Here is a 21,332-nt window from a genome sequence, read left to right on the forward strand (position 1 = left end):
GTTCTCTTTCTTGATAGCTGTGTTACCTCAGTTTATTCACTTGCAAAAAAGAGATAGGAAATATTCCTCACCTCCTAAGATCATTGTGGAATGAAATGAGGTAATGTGTTCATGAAGTGAGGTATACAGAAGGCTCAGAAAAACTAATTACCCCTAAATTTCTTAGTTGCCTCAGGCATAGGGCTAATTATATTCCTGTCCTCTCCCAGGCTGAAAGAGGGACTACATGGTCTGGGAACTCCTAAACTCAAGATCAGAAAGTACGAGTGATAGAAAAGAGGAGGTCTACCTCTAGAAACTACCAGAGAAGCAAATCCAGTAGGCACTGCCAGTCTGTGGAGCTGCCTACAAGAACCCATGTCAGCAATGTTTTCACCAGATGACAAGATACTGTGGGGACCAAGCCTCTAGTTCTGGGACAAGATGAGCTTAGCCCTGCCCATACCTTCCAGCTTGTGCCCTTGGTGGGAGGTGGGAGTTTACAGTGGGTGTGCATATCTCCTTATTACTGACTGTGCCCAAGCTCTGCAGAAATGTTTGTTGGACAAGGTCATCTTGAACTCTGTGTTGATTTTCCAGGCTCCCTTGTTATTTTACCCTGAGTTCTTCTCTGTGCTCCTCTTGCACCACAAAACCCCTCTATTTTCTCCTCCTCTACCCTGGTTGCTGATCCAGACATGTGATTCATTCTTTCATTGATTTACTGAGTTGCACTGTGATTGGAGTTTGCAGTACAGGACTTATTTTTCTAATTAGAGCTGAAAGTCAGTTCCAGATAAATATCCTTTTCTGCAGGAGCCAGAAACAGATCAGCAACAAGTTTTGTTGTATTTATCCATTAAAATTGAGCAATCAACTTCTCTCTTTGTTTTATTCCTTTTAAAATAATAATAATGTTTATATTTATATAATATATTATTATTATTATTTTAAAGGATTAGAGAGAAGGTGGTTTATGTTCTGCCCCAGTGCCTATCCTAGACCTCAGAGTTATGACCTTTTCAATTATTTATATTTCTGACAATATAAATACTAAGGAAAATAACACAAAGTAAACATCAGGCTATCTAAAGACCTCTAAAATGTGTGTGTGAGAGCATGGGGAGAGAATGGTTCTTAAGGTTTGAGTTTTAGATTATTGTTGTTTTAATGTTATTTCTATCATCCTTTTTAATGGCCACCTCCTATCATGGTTCTCATTCTAAAGACAGATTATAGAGGGGCATTATCTTATTTCTTGGATACCATTGGGGATTTCAGCCCTTCAGCTTCCCCCTCTCCCCTCTACTAAAGAAGAAAATCAGTATGTATTTTACGGTGTATGTTCACTTGTGAGCATAAATGTATGACAATACCGGAGGAAATTCCCATTCATTGACCCCAAAGTGGGATGATGGAACTTTGTAGTATGAGGATGGAAAGGGACATCCAAGGCCATTTTAAAAAACTCATTCCCCACTGATGCTTGAATTCTTAACCATTGTGTATCTGGTCTCTGCTTGATCACCTCCAATGACATGAGTGCCTAGCAGCCTTTCCATCTTCAGAGAGCTTTAACTATTAAAGTGTGTGTGTGTGTATGTGCGTGTGTGTGTGTGACTGTGTGTGTGTACAGACAGAGAGAACTAAAATCCAAGTCACTGTACTTTCTGGTAGCCCTAGAGGCACAAAGAACAAGTCTAGTCCTTTTTTCAACAGACCTGCATTTATTTTTAGTAGACTCTTACATGCTAAGCATGCACTGTACCACTGAGCCATACCCTCCCCCAACAGATCTGATATTCTACTCTTTCACAGCAATTTGCTAGACATGCTAGATATAGACACAAGTACATCCCTCCATTGATTTAAAACATTCTATATTTAACCATCACCTGTGAGGTAAAGACAAAATTTCTTACTATGACACACATGCTCCTTTAAAGTCAGGCTCCATCTTTGTTTTCAACCTCATAAATAGCCACTCTCCCCACACATGCACTACACACTCCAGCCACACTGGTCTCTTAACTTTTTCCCCTAAACCCTCAGTGCTTTTGTTTATGCTCTTTCCATCCCTCTCTGCCTGGTGAAATCCTTACTATTCTTCAAGGTCCAGGTCAAATGTTACCATAAACATTTCCTGACCCCACCTATCCAGAGATTGTTGTCTTCATCTTTGTTAATACCACTGTTGTAACATTCACCAGCTTGACATTTTCTAGACTTGTTAGTGAGCATTTATTTCTCCTCTATTAGACTAGGTTAGGGCTTGTATTCTTTTGGTCATCCAGAAGCAAAGGCCTAATAATAGATGTCTGTTGAATGAATGAATGAATTATGACTATATCAGTAAATGATTTAGTTGAAATTCCAAGTTATGAATACTGAAGACTACATTTAGGCAGAGCCCAAGCCAAGGATATACTAGATCTGTCTGGCAAGGGGATCAAGGAAAAAGCAAGATCTAAAATTTTGAGTTTAGTAGGAATTTAGAATGATAAATCGTTCATTCAACCACTGTTTAAATTGAACACTTATCCTTAAGGAGTTAGAGTGTGACCAGGAAGAATGAACATCTTTATTTTCTTAGCTCAGTCAGCTTTTCTAACAGGGAAGCTGTGCTGTGTTTCTGGCCATGGATAATAAATCTAAGTTTCCTTCTTCCCCAATAGCCCGGAAGCTGAAGAAACTTGGTAATCTGAAACTACAGGAGGAAGGGGAGGCTTCCAGCGCCACCAGTCCCACTGAGGAGCCAAACCAGAAGCTGACAGTGTCACATATTGAAGGCTATGAGTGTCAGCCCATCTTTCTGAATGTCCTGGAAGCCATTGAGCCAGGCGTGGTATGTGCTGGACATGACAACAACCAGCCTGACTCCTTCGCAGCCTTACTCTCTAGCCTCAATGAACTGGGTGAAAGACAGCTGGTACATGTGGTCAAGTGGGCCAAGGCCTTGCCTGGTAAGGAAAGTGGGGTGTGGGATAAGGGAGGTCATATTTAGTGAATGTTCCTATTGGCCATGCGTGTTCCTTTCCTGCCTATCAACTCACTCAATCCTCATCATAACTTTGTGGAGGGAGAGATTGGTGTAATCCCCACATTGAAAATAAGGAAACTCAGAAATCAAGGAGAAAACCAGCATTATTGAATATCCCATATACCTCACATCAGCACACAGCCATCAGGTTTTCATGTTCAACCTACAGACATAGTCAGCAAATTTCCCCATAATCATGGATCTCATAGACATACCCTTATATGCCTTAAGATGCTCTTCTACATGTATACACACAAGCTCACCCCAAAGATAATCTTGAGCCTAACTGATATTCTGTCTTTAATATTACTTTAGGAGCCATTCCATGGGAAATCTTATGATATGGTATGGTAGAAAGAACATAGGGTTGGGAGTCAGAACACTTAGGTTCTAGTCTTAGCTCTGCTGGTAACTCACTGTACGATCCCTTCCTTTCTGGGTCTCAGTTTTTCCATCTGTATAATGTGTGAAGAGTGATTTGGATTAAATGGATGGTTTTCAAATTTTACTTCAAGGAACTCTTGGTGCTCTTTAAACTACCTTAGGATCATAGTGGGAGGAATTAATTATGAGGTGATATTGAAAGATATATGAAGTATTTGTCTAACTTCTTAATGGATACCTCCAGTGATGGGGAACTCACTTGTTCCCTAGGCCATTTGTTGTTGGAAGAGGTGTGATTATTACAAATATTAGAGCTTTAAAAAAGCTCAGAGATCCTCTATCCAACAATTCACAAACATTCCTTTAGCAGCCAAACCCCTTATTTCTCAACAACATTGTACACAGATCTAAGTGGAGCTGGTTGATTTAAAGCCAGTGTCTCTCCCTCACTACCCCTAGAGAAGCCTCAGGTCACTTTTGCAGAATCTTAGGGCTCCAGGGAGCAGTTTGGAAACAAGTGAAGGGTAAATTCTTTAAGGATTTTCTCAATCCTAAAATTCTGTGATTGAAATATTTTTTTTTGAAACATCAACAATCAAACCTCTTTTTGGTTGGGGAGCCAAAGATTAACCTGCCTTCGAATAATAACTGCCATTTAGATGTAAATTTATAGTAAACAGAGCAGTTTCATATGTGCTACCTAATTTGATCCCCATAAGAATCCTGTAAATTAGGGATTCTTTTCCCTATTTTATAGATAAAGACACTGAATTTCTGAGAGGTGATGTGCTTGTCCTGCAGTTACATATTCAGAAGGTATCAGGGCCAGAGCTTGAACCCAGGTCCCCTCCTAATTCCAAATCCTCTCCTCATCCAACTCTACCCATAGTCTATGCTGTGTCCTTATGGTTCTCTAGCCCTGGGCGTTACAATGAGGGGCAAAGGCCTCATCCAGGGCCAGTTGGGTCATAATGTGCACTTGCTGCTTTGAAAGACATTGCATGTTGAGCACCACACCCCCTTTTTGTCTTTCCAACTCACAAGGCTCAGTTACAGCCACCAGACTGTCCCTAACACCTTCCTAGCTTGGAAAGTTGAGGTTGACTAGACAAGATCCCTGGGGAGAAGGCCCAAGGACTCTAGCTGTGTATGCACTGTGCCAAAAACAGAGTTCACACAGGGAAGAAAGAATTTTTAAAAAATAAAGAAGAGAGAGAAAGAAAAGAAAGAGTGACTTTAATTTTTATTACTAATTCAGCTGGGTTTCCTGGTGTCTTGTGTGTAACAGAGATCCAGTTTTATCTTTCTAAGCAGATGCCAAACACCTAAATTGTTCCATTTTACAGGATACATAACATTTTCATATATATGACTCCAGTTAATCCTCATAGCAGTCCAATGAATCATAAGGACTTTTACTTCCATTTCAAATGACAATACTCAGAGATATTAATTAACTTGTTTTACTTTTTCACTTAACAAATGCACCCAGATTTCTCATACCCTCTGATTTTTAATTTCATGTATTTAACAATAATGTAGTGCAAATCATTATGGCAAAATTTGCAAAACTGGGAGTCACTTGCTTTCTTCAGCCAAACCTCCAGTATGGGAAGCAGAAGCCCTCCCTTTACATTAACAAGTCTGCAGGTTAATGTCAGTTCACCATCTAGCTTGTCCAAGGAAGTGATCTCTGACCCTGAGACATCTAAAGGAATAGCTTCAAAATAAAGCCATTTAGCTCATTCATTAGAACTGTTATTCATATTATCAATAATCACCTACTAATTCAAGCTATTTGCTCATTGAACGGATTGAGTTCCTGTTCTTTGAGAGGCACTGTGCTAGGTACCAACTCAGATAAATTTTGTTTTAGTTTTCTATGATGGTGATAATATATGTAAATTGCCTAGTATATCACTGGTATATGACTATATGATAACTACTGACTGAGGAAGCCTAGTAAATTGTGTGTACACAGTATATTTATAATCAGATGTATCTGGTTTGGAATCTTAGCTTTATACTAATTGTGTGACCTTGAGCAGATCATATGTACTTCTGTTTCCCCATTTATAGAGATGGTAGAATAATTGCTACCTTGCAGATTGTTATAAACATAGAAATTATGTATAAAGAGCATTTAGTACAATAGCTGAAACATAGGAAATGCTCTGTAAATGGTGGGTCTTATTATAAATCTTGAGTGCTAAGCCACTGCTTTCACTAAAATCAATGTAAGCTGCCACCAGGTTTGCCTAGAAGCTATTCATGGGTCCCAAAGATGAACTCCCTTCTTTGTAGACTGGCTGTTAAGTGCACTGAAGCAGCAGCTATTTCCTAACTGACCTTTCTTTGGGTGTGGTCCCCCAGACTAGTCATCTAGTAGTGGTGACTACAGGTTTCCTTTGAAGATTGCTAAGAAATGATGTTGATTGGATTCTAGCAAGAAAACAGAGTCTCAAAGAAACTGCCTCTGCTCCCTAACCTGTTTGGTGTATTTCAGAACCTGAAAATGACTCCTCTCTATTTCTCTGAAACAGCCTAATACAATGCCAAATTGTTGTTGAGTGAATGTATGTTGAAGGAAACCTGCAGGTTGGAGGCACTGTTTCCTTAAATCATCCCTTGATAGCCAAGCCATCTAAGCAGGCTACTTCAAAGGCTAGGAATTAAAGAACAGAGTTAGATATTGTAATCAGATTAGACCTAGAGAAAAATTAGCCTGCTATGTTGCTGTGTATGCAGTGATTATGCATATGAGTATTAAGCAGCTCTCACTAAGGACTGTTAATTAGTATTACAGCCAAACTAAGCTTTCCCATTTTTCTCCTCTTTGTTAGTTCTCTGGCATCTCAGGGAGAGGAAAAAAATCCCTCAGTATTGACGACTTCCTTGGTGCTTGTACAATTTAATCTTCATCCCTCCCATGTACCCTCACATCCATACACTTACTAAGCAAGGCTTTCCTTGCTTCCCATTGCCTCCCAACCCAGGGGTTCAGGATTCAGGTTCCCGGACCCTTTCCTAAAGAGATCCTTGGATGTTTGATGCTTGAAGCTCTGCTTTTTGTCTGCTACTGGGAAGAGTCAGCCTCAGACATTCTGTGCTACAGAAGAGCTTCAGGCAGGAAATACTCTGGGGTCTGAGGCTCCAGCTAGTCTATTAGCATATCACTATGAAGATGGGAGACACAGGCCTCAGAGCTAAGATTGCAGTCAAGGGTGTTGGTGTGAGGGACTCTAGAATCCCTGATATCTGATAGCCTTGGAACCTAAAGGGGGAAAAAAGGGAAATAGGATGTGGGTGGGTGGCAGAACAGTGTGTATAGATAGTGTAGACTTCAGACCTGAGCTTATGGATGTGAAAAGCTTGTGACCTTGGTAGTTCTTGAGCTGTGTCCTTCAGCAGTAGCATGGGCAAAGCACTGAAGAAGGGAATTAGAGCACCTGGGTTCTAGTCCCATTTTGGCCACACATAAGCTATATGACCTTAGGGAAGTCATTTAACTTCTCTTGCCCTCAGATTCCCTGTTGGCAAAATAAGTGCCACATTGCCCACCCTCTAGGGTAATTGTGAGGGTTAAATTATGTTATCATCAGAAAAGTTAGAAGCATTATCTAAATTCATGTAAGCATTCCTACTGAAGTATAGCCAGACAAAATTTCAGATAATTCTGGATCTGTTAGGGAGAATAGAAATGGGTTACTGGTGGGGGATGAGCTCTAAGGTGATGCTTTAAGCATCCAACTATTTGGAAACCTCCAGGAAAGCATACCCACATCTGTTCTACCTATGTGGTATTGTGGAGGTAGCATCCAGGAGTCTCTGTCCTCTGAGCTTAAGGGAGATAAAGTGGAAATCATCTGTAATTCCCATTTTTATAAAATGAAAAAATGAGGGTCTTTAGTCCATTTAATTAATATTTCTCAAATGCTTATTTAAACATCTGAACTGTGCTATATACTAGGGAGGAAAAGAAGAATAAGAAGGGAATGATCCCTGTCTTCAAAAAGCTCTAAGTCTTGTTGGGGAGACAGATGGATACATTGATAAACTCCAGTACAGTGTAATGAGTGCTGTAATTGGATGGGCCTACATAAGATTCAGTAAGAAAGTAAAAGAAGAATCATTAGGTCTTCTGCTTGAGTGAGTGAGAAAAGGCTTCACGAAGAAGGTAGCCTTTCAGTGAAGACTTGAAAGATGAGTAGTAGGTATTTATCATATGGAAAACTTGGGGAGGGAGGAATGCATTCTAGGCAAAGACAACTACCTGTGCACAGATAGCAGAGATATAGAGGCATGAAAAAGCAGAGTGTATTCAGCAAACTGTGGGTTTTTCAGAATAGCTAGAACCTAAATTACAAGAAGACAAATGGCAAGAACTGAGTCTAAGAAGGCAGGTCATAAAGGGCCTGTTTGTGTATAATGATGGCAGTAGGGCATGAATGGCAGTCAAGTAGGAAACAAGCAGAGCCAGGCACTTGTTGAATATAAAATAATGGAGGGGAAGTAGGAAGCAGGAAGAGAGTCAAAGAAGAGAGAGGGAGTCTGAAGGTGGTGTGGATAAGGCATGACTGTCAAAGACATTCCATCATATGCTGATATGTAATAATATCCCCTTCCCACGGTTGTTAGAAGGGACAAACCAGATTATAGCTAGAATAGGGCTTTGTAGAATGAAACGTGCTGTTCATGTAGGAGAAATGATCATCACATTGCATCTTCAGAAAGGCAGTGAGCCTGTCTGAAGATCAAGAACACAGGCTTTGGAATCAGACTGCCTGGCTGGGAACTTGGTCTGCCATATCATATTGGACAAGTTACTTAACTTTTTTGTGGCTCACTTTTACTGACTCACAGAATGGGAATGATAATAGTACCCACTTTATTGGATTGTTGTGGGGATTAAATGAGTTACTATAAGTAAAGTACTTAGAGCTCATTCATTGTAAATAGTCAGTTAAGTGTTAGATTATTATTCTCTTCCAACTGTCAGTGCACTTTTTGCCTCCATCACCATCTCCTTTGAGCAGCTCAGTGAAGTAGGGAAAACAAGGAATATTATCTCCGCCATATAGTTTGCTCTCCCCAACTCCCGAGCATTGATGGTCCCTGGGGCTCCTCAGTGGCAGCCTGAGTGCCAGAGATTCTCAGTTCAGCAGAGTCCCAGACTTCACTTAGCACATCAGTGCCTAGTCTGACCATTCCCTCTGCCTTACCTCCAGGCTTCCGCAACTTGCACGTGGATGATCAGATGGCAGTCATTCAGTACTCCTGGATGGGGCTTATGGTGTTTGCCATGGGCTGGAGGTCCTTCACCAATGTCAACTCCAGGATGCTCTACTTCGCCCCTGACCTGGTTTTCAATGAGTAAGTGTTCATGAGCCCAAACCTCACATAGGCACAGTATACTTGCCAGATCTGGTTGGTGGTGATGATGGTAATGGGAGTAACAGTGAGAGTTAGCCCATTTGACCTTTAGGTGAGGCAGTAGAGGCCCAGCCAACCTGCTCAATCTGAGATATCTTTGCCTCGCTGAAAGTCCAGTTGGTGGAAGGGAAGGGGGGGTTGGTGGTGTCGCCATGACTTTTCCACTCAAGATGCAAGGTGTTTGTGCCAGGACTACATAGACATTTTCTAATCCTTTCGTATTGAGCCCTCATGATATCTTGATTTCCCCTTTCTAATTTTTTAAATGGATGTGGAAAATTAGCCTCAACAAAATAAAGTGACTCACCCAACATCACACAGCTAATGCATGTTGGCAATGGAATCCAAAGTCTGTCTATGTACTCTCAGCTCTTATACTGCCTCATGGTGGTAAGTGATGAGGAGGAGCAGCTCCACCATTCTCTGGCCATGTGACCTTGGCCCAGTCACTTCTCTTCTCTTAAAAACAGATTAAAATAATGCTCACCCTGCCACCAGCTCTATTTATCCTTCACAAATTTGGCCAACAGTTCAGATTTTGAAATTATACTTTTCTCAACTAAAACCTCTGTTTTGTTATTTCCTACATTGGTGTCTTTGGGCAAGACCCTTAACTTCCTTGACCCTCAGTTTCCTCATCTGTTAATAAAATAAGACCTTCTTAAATGGTTTGTTATGATGACTAAAATGGAAGCTGATGGATGTCAAATGTCAGGCCCATAATGGGCAAGGAATAAAAAAAAGTATCTTTCAAATACTCTTTTCCTAGCAGTGATAATCTTTTCTATGTCTGCTGTTTGATGTCCCTTGTGGCATGGTGAATAAAACTGGCCAGAAAAATCCACCCAAGAACCTTGAGCTAGTATCACCACAGAGAATCCCTTTGGTCAGGGAAGGAATTGACCTTCCCTCCCCTCCAGTCCTCTAACCCAGAAGAGCCTTAAAATAAAATCTACAGGCCAGTGGTTCCTTCCAGTACAGCAGTGCCATATGGGGGATAATAAGCGTCCCCAGCTGCCCTCTTACAATTCAGCCAGCCCTGGTAGCCAGCAGCTAAGAATAACCATTGAGCTTTTGGCTAGACCTGCTTTGTGGTTTCCAGATCTCGAAAGAGTTACCTATGATGCCATCTTCTGGGGCAGGCCTTAAAAAGCCCCCTTCCTGTTCATCTCTCACCCCACCCTCTTGCTGCACTCAGTGATTGAATCAGCTCCCAGGCCCCTGCACAACCTTACCCCTCTAGAGCCCTAAGACTGTTGAACCTTTGCAAGGTGACAAGTGGCTGTTTTCTAAATCTTCATTTTCTTTTCCACCTCTGTGTAAGTATGTGGCACCTCACCTCAGCTTTCTGGTCCACTCCCATGTACCTTATTCAAAAGTACCACAGGATTCCCCACAGGGTCAGGATCCTACATCAAGTCCTATAGGGCACCTGAATCAATAGGCCCCCTCTTCCTTCCTCTTGTAGGAATCCACTGTGTTAGAGCTCTTAGAGTCCCTAAAATCACCTAAACCTATGTTTCTCAATAGGGATAATGTTGACATTTTCAGAAGAATAGTTTTTCAATGAGTAGGACGTGCCCACATACTAGAATATGTTTAGCAAACCTTGCACCTTCCCACTAAATACCAAATAGAATCCCAGTCACTGTGACAGTCCAAACTGCCTCCACACATCTCTAGCATCCACTAAGGGAGCAGTACCTCTCAGTTGAAAGCCACTAATTGCTGCTAGCCTCCTCAAGGTACCAGTGGGGAAACTGAGGCCCAAAGAGAGAGACAGGGACTCTGGGCCAACTCATTTGCTGATCTCTCTGACACCAAACCTTGTCATTAACCATGCTTTCTTCTTTCCTCTTTCCCTCTTTGGGGAGAACAGTTTGTGAAGGTAATGGGCTTGAATCTTAGCTGTGTAACCTTGGGTAAATTCCTGAACTTCTCTGAACCTTATTCTCCTCAAGTGGAGAATGGTGAAGAGTATCATAATGGCACCATCCAACATGTCATTTTTTGAGCAATTACTATGTGTCAAGCACCATGCTCAATTTTTCCAATGTTCATCCCCCTCCCCTTATCCACTCTCTTTTATTCCTAACTACCTCTGCTCTCCTCCTGAATTCCATTCCCACTCATTTTCTACCTTCCACTCTCTTCTCCTTTTCTTTCCTTTAGCTATGTCCCTACTCTATTTGCCCTTTCTCTTCGGATCTTTTTCTCTTACCCTGCGAATTCTTTCCCTTATTGTTCTCCTCTCCTCTCCCCACCTTCTCCATCCCTGGGGTCTGTAGGAGTGTTACAGCAATCCTCCATGTGAGGATTCTGATTTCAATGGTAAAAACACTGCAGTGTTGTCATTAACAGAGTCTTACAAGCACGGTAGAGATCAGAGCAAGGCCAGTCCCCAAGACTCAGCAGATCTTATTTAGAACTGCTCTAGGGTAAAAGAGCAGCACTGTTCTGGTCAATTGACTTGTGATACTATCTTGACACTTCCTTTTTCTAATTGGGCTCCAGCCTGTATTGAATACTTCTACACCATCTGCCCCCTTCCCTTCCCTCTTTCCAGGCCAGCCAAGATCGCTCTGAGATAGGATGCTGAGCTTCCACTTAGCCAGTACCAGGCCTGCTCAGCCTGTGAACAAGGCTATTAGTTTGGGGACCAAAATGTCAAACCGTAGGCTTTGGACCCAATCTGTGGGGTCTTTTTCCTTACCACTTAAGTGGGTGTCAAATTCCCTTTCCTTTCTTCACAAGCTATAAAATCAGTTTCTCTCTCTCTCTCTCTCCCCCGCCTCCACACACACACACAGAGTTCCTGAAATGCTGAAAACCAAGAAGGTCTACTAGCAGAAGGATGATGTATCTTGTCTTAGAGGCTTGTCATGGCCAGTCATGGAACAGAGAGGTTGCTCTCCACCAAGAAGCTGTCCGAGCCTTGGCCACTTCCCTATATAATTTATAGGTGATAATGTGATGATCTGTTCACAAGTTACCATAGTAAAAGCAGCTCACACATGTTTATAACTCCCAAACTGTGGTAAGGAGAAGCCAGTATATGAGGGAGTAGGTTCCCTTTCAGCAGGGGACATTTAGATTGGGCGTTCAGAAACACTTTCTGACTGATTTGATAAGCATTGAAACGCCTTTAAAGATACAATAGGGAATTGCCTTCCCTGGGAGTTCTTAAAGAAATGATTAAATTTCTAGTATGGGAAGTGTGGTCATTTGAGAATCCTGGTGTCCTTAAGTTAAGAGTTGATTTCTAAGGCCTGTCTCCTAGAAATCCTCCAAGATGGAATGTCTGGGAGGCAGGTTCTGGCTTTAGCCATAGCTGGGATATTAGAACTGTAGTCAGGGAGACCATGTGCCTGGCCTATTGTATTAAATTCATTAGGCTTTCCTGTCCCTGACTCAGGAAGCAGGAGGGGCACAGGGACCTGGAAATTCCATGTGCTAACCCATATCCTAGCCAGGGAAGATGAGTAGTCATCAGGATGTCAGGATTTTGGATATAAAAAAAGAACAAGCTTGTTCTGTGTCACTGAAGCACCAGAAAGAGAAACAGCTCTTCTTGGAGAAACAACTCTTTTTGGAGAACCTAGAGAGGATAAGACAACCAGAGACATTCTCTCTAGGCTTCTTTTAAGCCTTCCCTTACTACTCTCTTTTCTTTGTGTTGTCTCCTTCCCAGGTACCGCATGCACAAGTCCCGGATGTACAGCCAGTGTGTCCGAATGAGGCACCTCTCTCAAGAATTTGGATGGCTCCAGATCACCCCCCAGGAATTTCTGTGCATGAAGGCACTGCTTCTCTTCAGCATTAGTAAGTGCCTGAAAGGGCAAGGAATGCCCCTGGGGGCATAGGGGATCAGAGGGGAGCTGCTTTTTTCATTAAAGAATTATCAGGAAGAAGCCAGCTCCTGAACATTTCCCTTCTTCTTTCATCCTCCCTCCTCCACTCTCCCTTAGCATTCTTTTCCCTAACAAGGATGAATTTAATGGCTAGAGACCAATTAATTTGTTAGAATTCAACATCCATTAGATCCCCACTTACCCCGATTCTCTCTCTCTAGGTTAGGGCCTTTTCGGCTGGTTGTAACAGGTCTCTGAATTTGTACACAGCTTCTACCGTAGAATCAGGCAAGGACTAACTTATATTTCTTGTAGAGCAGAAGGGATTGCCTCCCAGAAGGAATTTCCTCTTCTGCCAACAGAAGATGGTCTATGTAAGCAACTCAGAGAGGGCTTATTTGGTGGCCAAGGAATATTTCTTTAATGTCTCTTCTAAGCAGAGTGCTGCCTTAGCCTCTGTGAGGGAGAAAGGAGGCAAAATTTAATATTCAAAGCCAGGTGTTTTAATTGTCTAAATTATAGCTGGACTGTGGACAGCATAAAACTGTAGGTCCTATGAAATGTGTAGATTAGGAAACTAGAAAAAAGAAAGGCTCAGTAAATTTTGTTTACTTGATGCCCTACAGACTAGGTCTGGCTATTCTTTTTCCTAAGACCTTCCTGTCAGAGTTCCTGAAGCCCCAGGCATATAGATGTCAAGTGACAGGAAGCCAAGTAGATGGCTCCCTCCCTGTGGGGGTGGGGGTCAAATTTGTGGTCAGAAAACTTGGTGCTTTGTCTAATGCTCCTTCGTGGGCATGCTTCCCCTCCCCATTCTGTCTTCATCCCACATCAGTTCCAGTGGATGGGCTGAAAAATCAAAAATTCTTTGATGAACTTCGAATGAACTACATCAAGGAACTTGATCGTATCATTGCATGCAAGAGAAAAAATCCCACATCCTGCTCAAGGCGCTTCTACCAGCTCACCAAGCTCCTGGACTCTGTGCAGCCTGTAAGCAAATGATGGAGGGTTCTTTGTCAGGGAGAGCAGCCTGATAGAGCCAAGTGATAATATGCTCTTCTAGGGTCTGGCACCACCTGTTGGGAGGTGCTTCCATTTCCCTCTGGCTTTGAGTGTGGTCCAGGAAGAAAAAGCAATGAAGAAGAAAGGAACACAGGTCACAGCGTCCCAGCTGGATGTTGTGAAAGAGGTGGAGGAGTTGAGAACCGAGCAGTTGGGACTCAGGGAAGGGGCTTAGAGTAGATAAGTTCTCTAGGTAGACAAAACAGACCTGGAAGTTTTCCCCCTCTTCCTTGAGTCATACGTGGATGTGTGGGTATCTGTGTGTGTGTGTGTGTGTGTGTGTGTGAGAGAGAGAGAGAGAGAGAGAGAGAGAGAGAGAGAGACAGAGACAGAGACAGAGACAGAGACAGACAGAGAGACAGAGAGAAAGAGAGAGACTCTGCATGTCTACATGTCTGTGTGTCTGTGCTGAGGAAGAGGAACATCCAATCCTGAGTCAGAGAGCTCACAGTGGTGTAAGAGATCTCTTGGGAGCCCTCAGTGACTCCCTGGAGACCATTTAGTGCATATGTATGTGCACACACACACAGGGAGGATCAAGGACATGGAAGGAAGGAGGAAGAAATCAAAGGTTGTGGGTGAGAGCCTGACAAGAGGCCAACTCCTTGTCAACCCCATTTTCTCCCTATCTTGTTGTCCCCCTGCAGATTGCACGAGAGCTACATCAGTTCACTTTTGACCTGCTAATCAAGTCCCACATGGTGAGCGTGGACTTTCCAGAAATGATGGCAGAGATCATCTCTGTGCAAGTGCCCAAGATCCTTTCCGGGAAAGTCAAGCCCATCTATTTTCACACACAGTGAAGCTTTGGAAGCCTTCATTTTGTCACCCCATCCCACTTCTTTTTTCAGATATCTTCTGCCTGTTTTAACTCTGCACTACTTCTCTGCAGTGCCTTGGGGAATTTCCTCTATTGATGTACAGTCTGTCATGAAGATGTTCCTAAGTCCTCTTTGCTGGGCTTTTTTTCTCTTTCCTCCTTTCTTTTCTTTCCCTCTATATCTGACTCTTCCATGGCACTTTCAGACTTTGCTCCCTGCCGTGGCTCTTATCTGTGTTTTGAATGCTGTTGTACTTCTTTAAATCTGTGACGATCCTCCTGTGGCGCGGTGTCAAGTTGTGCTTGTTTATAGCACCGCGCTGTGTGCCAGCCACACAAACATTTACTCACCTCATGCCACGTGAAGTTTAGAGAGCTAAGAGCATCTGGGAAAACACAACAAACAAACAAACACAAACCCAACTTGCTTGGACTTTTCCCTCTTAAAAAATATGAAAACAAACAGAAATCCCCAAAGAGGCCAACAGTAACTAGAATAAGGTGAAAATTGCAAGCCTGTGGGGAGTCACTGCTCTTTTTCCCAAAACTCTCTCTCCCTGGGAGACTTTATTTTCTGCCAATGGCTATTGCCTTTAAAGGGCAGGGTGACCCTACAGCCGAGGTGGGGGGGCAGATTTAAGAGAGGACAGAAAGGACAGATGGATCACCAGTACCTGCCCACAGCCTTGGCCCCTGAGGGCGAGACTGCTCAACCGCAGTGTAATTCATGGTACTGAAAAATGTGCTTCTTGTTTGAAAACTTGTCTGTACGTGAATGCCCCCCCCCAACTCCTTTTCTCTCTCATCCTCTGCCTCCACCCTCAAATTGACTTTCAATAGCTTTTCTAAGAACTTTGAAATTAATGTTCTCTTTAGCCAAAACTTGGCCACTTCCACTGAAGAATCAGATCAGCGAGAAAGAGAGGAGAGATCTGACCTTTTGGAAGGCCCCATTTCACTCCAGGTTGGCTTTCCCATTTGTGGCCCAGGGAGAAGCTTGGGCTGGAGTCAGAGGAAAAGGAAGTAGTGGCTTGACTGTTCTCTGCCTAGGACACTGAAGATTTGATCCCTCTTTGCCACTACCTTTAAAAGACTTGAAAGGTTTCCACCTGACTCCACGTAGCTGCAAGCACCATCCACCCTCCCTTCAGTGTCTCATGGGCCTGAACTTCACCAGACTGCATTATAGCCGAGGTGGTGAAGCTTGTCCACTTCTTTGGGCATGTTCCCAGACTCTCTGCTAAGAACCCCCACCACCAAGAAGGCTAGCTGCAAGCCAGCAGTCTTGATATCTTTCTCTAGATGCCGGTGGGCTCAAAGACTTCTTACCAAATGTTTCTCATCAACTATCAGATCTCTGGAGCCCTTAGACAAACTGGAAAGGAGGCGTCTATAGGATTGGACAAGCTGGGCGTCTTGCCCTTTGTCCCCCCGAGATGACACCTTCCCACCAAGTAGAGAAACGTCCACTTCCTCCTTCAGAGCAGCTAAAGGGGCTACCCAGAACAGGGTTGAAGAGAAAACTCAATTATCCAGATGGGAAGACTAAAGGCACTAAAACCAGAAACACTGTAATTGCTCTCCTTGCCAGGCAGCATATCCACCTGCAGACGTCATGGGAAGAAGAGAGAAGTAACCAAAAGGAGACTGACTACTAAATCAAAAGTCTTCAGTAGCAAAGTTTAAAGCCAGATGGACACCATCTGGTGAGTTTACTCACCATCCTACTCTGCTGCTGATTCTAGGCTCTGACATTGGCCATATTCACTCAGACTCCCCACTTTTATAGCTGCCTCTCAATCAGAGGAAGTTGAAACATTGAGACTACAGAACCATGGCCTCCTTTGGAAAGGTCTGGTTGGTGTGGCTCCAATGAGCTGCCACTCGTGGACTCTGGGTGTGTTCCTGGGACACTAGTTTCATATAGTCCTTTGGCACACTTCTGTTCTGTTGATTTTGTCCCCTAATCATGAGTATAGGGGAATGTCCACCTACTTTCTCATCTTGGCCACTGCCTTCTCACTTAGCTCTTAAATTCATCTGCTAAACTCAAGAAATTAGGAGCCAGTCACCAAGCTGCCCATTTCAGTTGATTCACTCTACTTGTTGAGAAGACAGTTTTTGAGTGACATGATATGATCTACATGGGTTTCCTCCCCTGATTTCTATTGATATTAATCGCCAAATGAACTTGCAAAACAGCTTCTTTAAATAACAAGGGAGAGGGGAACCTAAGATGGATGAGATACCAATCCAAGACTGCTGTACAAAACTAAAACTGACAGGTTATCTTTCTGGGGTAGGATAGACAAATCCTGGTTTTCTTTATTATGACACCATTTGGCTTATGTAAGCTCACAGGATCACTTTTAGCTGTTTTAAACAAACGAACAAACAAAACCAACAAAACAACAACAACAACAACAAAAACCACCAGTCTTTTCATTTAAACTAGATTACATTTTTACATCTGTTTTGAAATGATTTTCCTCTGTTGTGGTACCTGGATTCGATTATATCATTCTAATACTTCTCTTTGTAAATACTAGATGATCTCCTTTCCATTTCTCTGGCTATCAGATTTTTCACCTTTATGGATTTACCAATTTTGACTCTTGTCTTTATGAATATATGTTTCTCATTTCTGAAAGCCAAAAATCAGTGAAACAGCAGTGTAATTAAAAGCAGCAACAACTGGATTATTCCGAATCTCTAAATGGCAAGACGAGGGAAAAATGGCTTAAGCAAGCACTTAAGCCTACTGTTTTTGCACTGTTATTCTATAAGCAAAGGAGATTTTAGCTTGGCTTTGTCTCCCACAGATGAAAGGGGAATTTTTTTTTTTGGCCATTGATGTTCCAGCCAGTGTAATTGACAGAAGTCTCATTCTGCATGCACTCTGCTCTACAAACAGAGTTGATGTGGTTGGTACACTGTGTTCACCCGTGAAGGATCAGCTGCCCACACTCACTCACCTGGTGAGCTTGAAGATGAGAATCACTCACCAGGCAAGTCATGGGGACTACTTCCAAAGAGTTTGCAGTGTTCAATGGGGATGGAGAGTGAGGAACTGAAAAAGAAGGAGCACCAGGGAGAAAATCCTGTCTTTACTGGGCAGCAGACAGCTGCCAGGTTCACAAACTCTGGTCAAAGAAGAGTCGTGTGGCAGTTTCAGCTCTTGTTCATTGGGCAGCTTGCCCAGGCCTGGCCTCTGAGTTGAAATGGGGGTTGGGTTCTTTGTTCCATAGCTTTTCTATGCCACAGACAGTATCTTTGTTCTTGGAGAGTTCATTATTTTTTTAATGAGAAAGGAATTTTTTGAAGGATTCTGTCATATATCTTTGAAAAAGAAAATCAGTACTACATGTATTTTTATATATGTTCACTGGCACTAAAAAAAAAAAAGAAAAAAGAGCTTCACTCTGTTCTTTGGGTAGTTGCTGAGGTGATTGTCCAGTCTGAGAAATAATGTGCTGATGCTAGAGTCCTTCTCTGTCCATATTCTACTTCTAAATGCATATATGCATATATAGCAAGAAGTATTTGTACTATATGAGAAAATAGGTCCACCATCCACATGATACTAACACTACACAAATGACCTAACTTTAAGCATCAAGTAGCTTCTAACTGTTTGCTTCGTTAGGCACAGCACAGACATGGCCTTGCCCTCTTTTCTCCCTTGATATTTGGCATGGCCCAAAGGCCAAAGCCACTCCCTCTACCCGTTTCCAGCCTTGTGCGAGGGTTACACTTCATAAGACTCTCTTCAGACAGCCCAGTAACTATCCATGCATGGTTCCCTGCATGGCCCTGGGAAAACAAGAAGTTGACTACTAATTATCCTATGCCAGTTGCTCAGGTGAGAGAGCACTGGGCCAAGGGAGTGGCCTTCATGCTCAACCACCTGTAGGGGGGTCACAGGAACCAGGAATGCTAAAACACAGGATCAAATCCTAAATATAAAGTCAAAATAAGTAATTTATCATGTGCAATTTCTTGTAAAGGGAAGTTTCTACCCCTATTGCATTTTATAGGCAGGTCTGTTCTCACCACTAATCTCTTTCAAAAATCTTTGAAAGCAGTTAAAAAAAAGACAGAAATGAAAGCATCACATTATGTAACCAAAGATTGCACTGTATCTGCTAAGATACCAAAATTTTTAGGGCATGGAGGGAGCAAGCATTAGTGCCTCTTTGGTAAGCTGTCCAAAGACAGACTAAAGGACTTTGCTGGTGACTGATTTATAAGAGTTTTGTGGGTTCCCTCACATACAATATACACGTTTAGAAAGGTGGAAGATAACTTTGAAAAAAATGGGATTATGGGTCCTTCACTAAGTGATTTTTATAAACAGAGCTAACTTTCCTTTTCTCTAGTAGTTGCTGAGCAAATTCTTAAAGCTCCATCATTGCATGGTTGGAAATGGAGCTGTCTTGGTCACTGTGTTTGCTAGTGCCAATGTTAGCTTATCTGAAGATGTGAAGCCCCTTGCTGATAAGGGGAGCATTTAAAGGAATAGATTTTGCACTAGAGGGACAGCAGGCAGAAATCCTCATTTCTGCCCACTCTGAATGGCACAAAATAAAGTTCTCTGCGGTTTAAGGCAGAAGGTTGAAATATATTGTAAATGAGTATTTGTATCCATGTTTCAAAATTGAATTATATATATATAGATATAATGTGTTCTGATAGCTTTACCTTTCTCTGCACCTTTATATTTGGTTCCAGGTCATAATTGATACCATGTACTTGTGAGAGAGGCTACAGCTACATTTTGGAAGCTCTCTCAGAGTGTAAAAGACACCTGGGATGATCGAACAACTGAGATATCTCTGCTCCTATTGGGGTCTGACCCACAGGCCTTGCCAAGGAGCAGAGGAGGGAAAAGGGTAGGGTACATGATGTATTGCACTTTACTAGCCCAAGACAGATGAATGTGTAAAGGGTGGTGGAGTCTCATTGGAACCAACTGGGATTTGGGTAGGGAAGGCCCAGACGTCCACCTAAATGATCAGCCAGTGGCCCTCTAACGGGACCTGAGCGGTTGCAAGAAGGAAGGATATTCTTTGTTCTTCACCATCCTTGTGAGAAAAGGGCAGTTTCCTGCACTTGGGAACCTGGAGCAAGTGCTCCATTTCAAACAATTCATTCACCTACGATTGAGGTGCTTTTGCTACTGGGTGTCTATGTGCTCTAATTCTGGTTTTTGATATGTTCTATAAAGATTTTGACAATGAAAATTTGTTTTTCTCTGTTAAAAATTATCAATGTACTAGAAGTAGTATCTGTAGGTACAGGTCCATCTCTGCCCACAGGTAGGGGTGTTTTTCTTCAATTAAGAGATTGACACTGGGGTCTGTTGCTCAGAGCCTCCCAACACTTAACCATCTCTAGGTGAAGGCAGAAAAATCCACATTAGTCACTCTTCATACACTTTAGCTGAGGTAACAAACCATTTGGAATATTCCCACCCCCAAAATAAGTGGTAAATATTTTCATTTAGCAGGTAGAGTCTTACAGGGAAAAATAGCCCTTGACTCAGCTTTGATTTCTCCCCATTAGATTTGTCCAGAACATAGGTAATATGCATTGATTAGTTTCCAATCCCAATTCAGTATAGCAGGGGTGTTGGTTCCTTTCCTTATCTCACTTGTCTCTTAGCTTTTTATGGAATTAAATGAGAAGCTATGATCTGAGTGGCCCTTGTGGCCTGAAACAGTTCCCACATTCACGATTCAACAAGGCTGTCATATAGCGACAGATTCCATTAGTCACCAAAAACTGGAACACACACATGCCCCAAGGAAAGAAAATTCTGAAATGCTGCTGCTTATTTGGTGGTGCCCTCCTGGGCTAATGCTTCACATTTTGGGACTCTGTTCCCTGCACAGCAGACAGGCCAGGCCTGCAGTCTCTCCCAACCTTAGCCCTTGGTGCTAACTGTCCTGCAGTGAAGTGCCTATAGGGTTGCCCTATCTCATAAGTCACTCAGGTGCTGAGAGTAGCCACCATTGGGATGACCAAAACTAAAAAAAAAAAATAGTCCCTTCACCATTCAGTGACACCTTTCTGCTTTCCCCTAGACTGGAACATTTATTAGGGAGTGCCTCAGACATGACATTCTCTCACTGTCCTTGAGATTAATTTGGCAGTAGGAAGCAGCAGACTATGTCACCGGATGTAAGAATTAATTTTTATGTTAAGGGAAAAAATGTTAATAGAAAGCATCACATAAAGTTTTTTTTAAAGAAACTTTAATTTTGCTTGAAACTTCTTTCGATGGGGCTTCAGTTCTCATAGAGGCACTTGGCCTCCACTGGGCAGCAGGACCAGCCCCAAGCGCTAGTGTTCTATTCTCTTTTTGTAATCTTGGAATCTTTTGTTGCTCTAAATACAATTAAAAATGGCAGAAACTTGTTTGTTGGAATACATGTGTGACTCTGGGTTTGTCTCCGTCTCTGCTTTCAGAAATGTCATCCATTGTGTAAAATACTGCTTTGCTGGTCTGCCAGCTAAAACTTGGCCACAGCCCCTGTTGTGACTGCAGGCTCAAGTTATTGTTAACAAAGAGACCAGAGAAAAGCTGCTAATGTCCTCTTATCACCATTGTTAATTTGTTAAAACATAAAACAATCTAAAATTTCAGATGAATGTCATCAGAGTTCTTTTAATTAGCTCTTTTTATTGGCTGTCTTTATTGAAGTCAAGAGTTGGTATCATGCCCAGTGGCTTTTTAATGCTACTTTGATTTTCACAT

At 42.4% G+C, this 21,332-nt stretch overlaps 1 protein-coding gene across 1 annotated transcript in view; it reads left to right on the forward strand.

Moving 5' to 3' along the window:
* Positions 1-21,002, forward strand: part of AR (androgen receptor) — a 192,728-nt gene extending 171,726 nt beyond the window's left edge. The window contains exons 5-9 of the mRNA XM_072956528.1: positions 2,655-2,942; positions 8,632-8,776; positions 12,528-12,658; positions 13,523-13,680; positions 14,400-21,002. Coding sequence (XP_072812629.1) covers positions 2,655-2,942; positions 8,632-8,776; positions 12,528-12,658; positions 13,523-13,680; positions 14,400-14,555 — 878 coding nt within the window. The 3' untranslated portion in view covers positions 14,556-21,002. The remainder of the gene's footprint in view (positions 1-2,654; positions 2,943-8,631; positions 8,777-12,527; positions 12,659-13,522; positions 13,681-14,399) is intronic.
* The last annotated feature ends 330 nt before the right edge of the window (positions 21,003-21,332 follow it).

The sequence above is a fragment of the Vicugna pacos genome, chromosome X, assembly GCF_048564905.1.
Source record: "Vicugna pacos chromosome X, VicPac4, whole genome shotgun sequence".
NCBI classification, from domain to species: Eukaryota; Metazoa; Chordata; class Mammalia; order Artiodactyla; family Camelidae; genus Vicugna; species Vicugna pacos.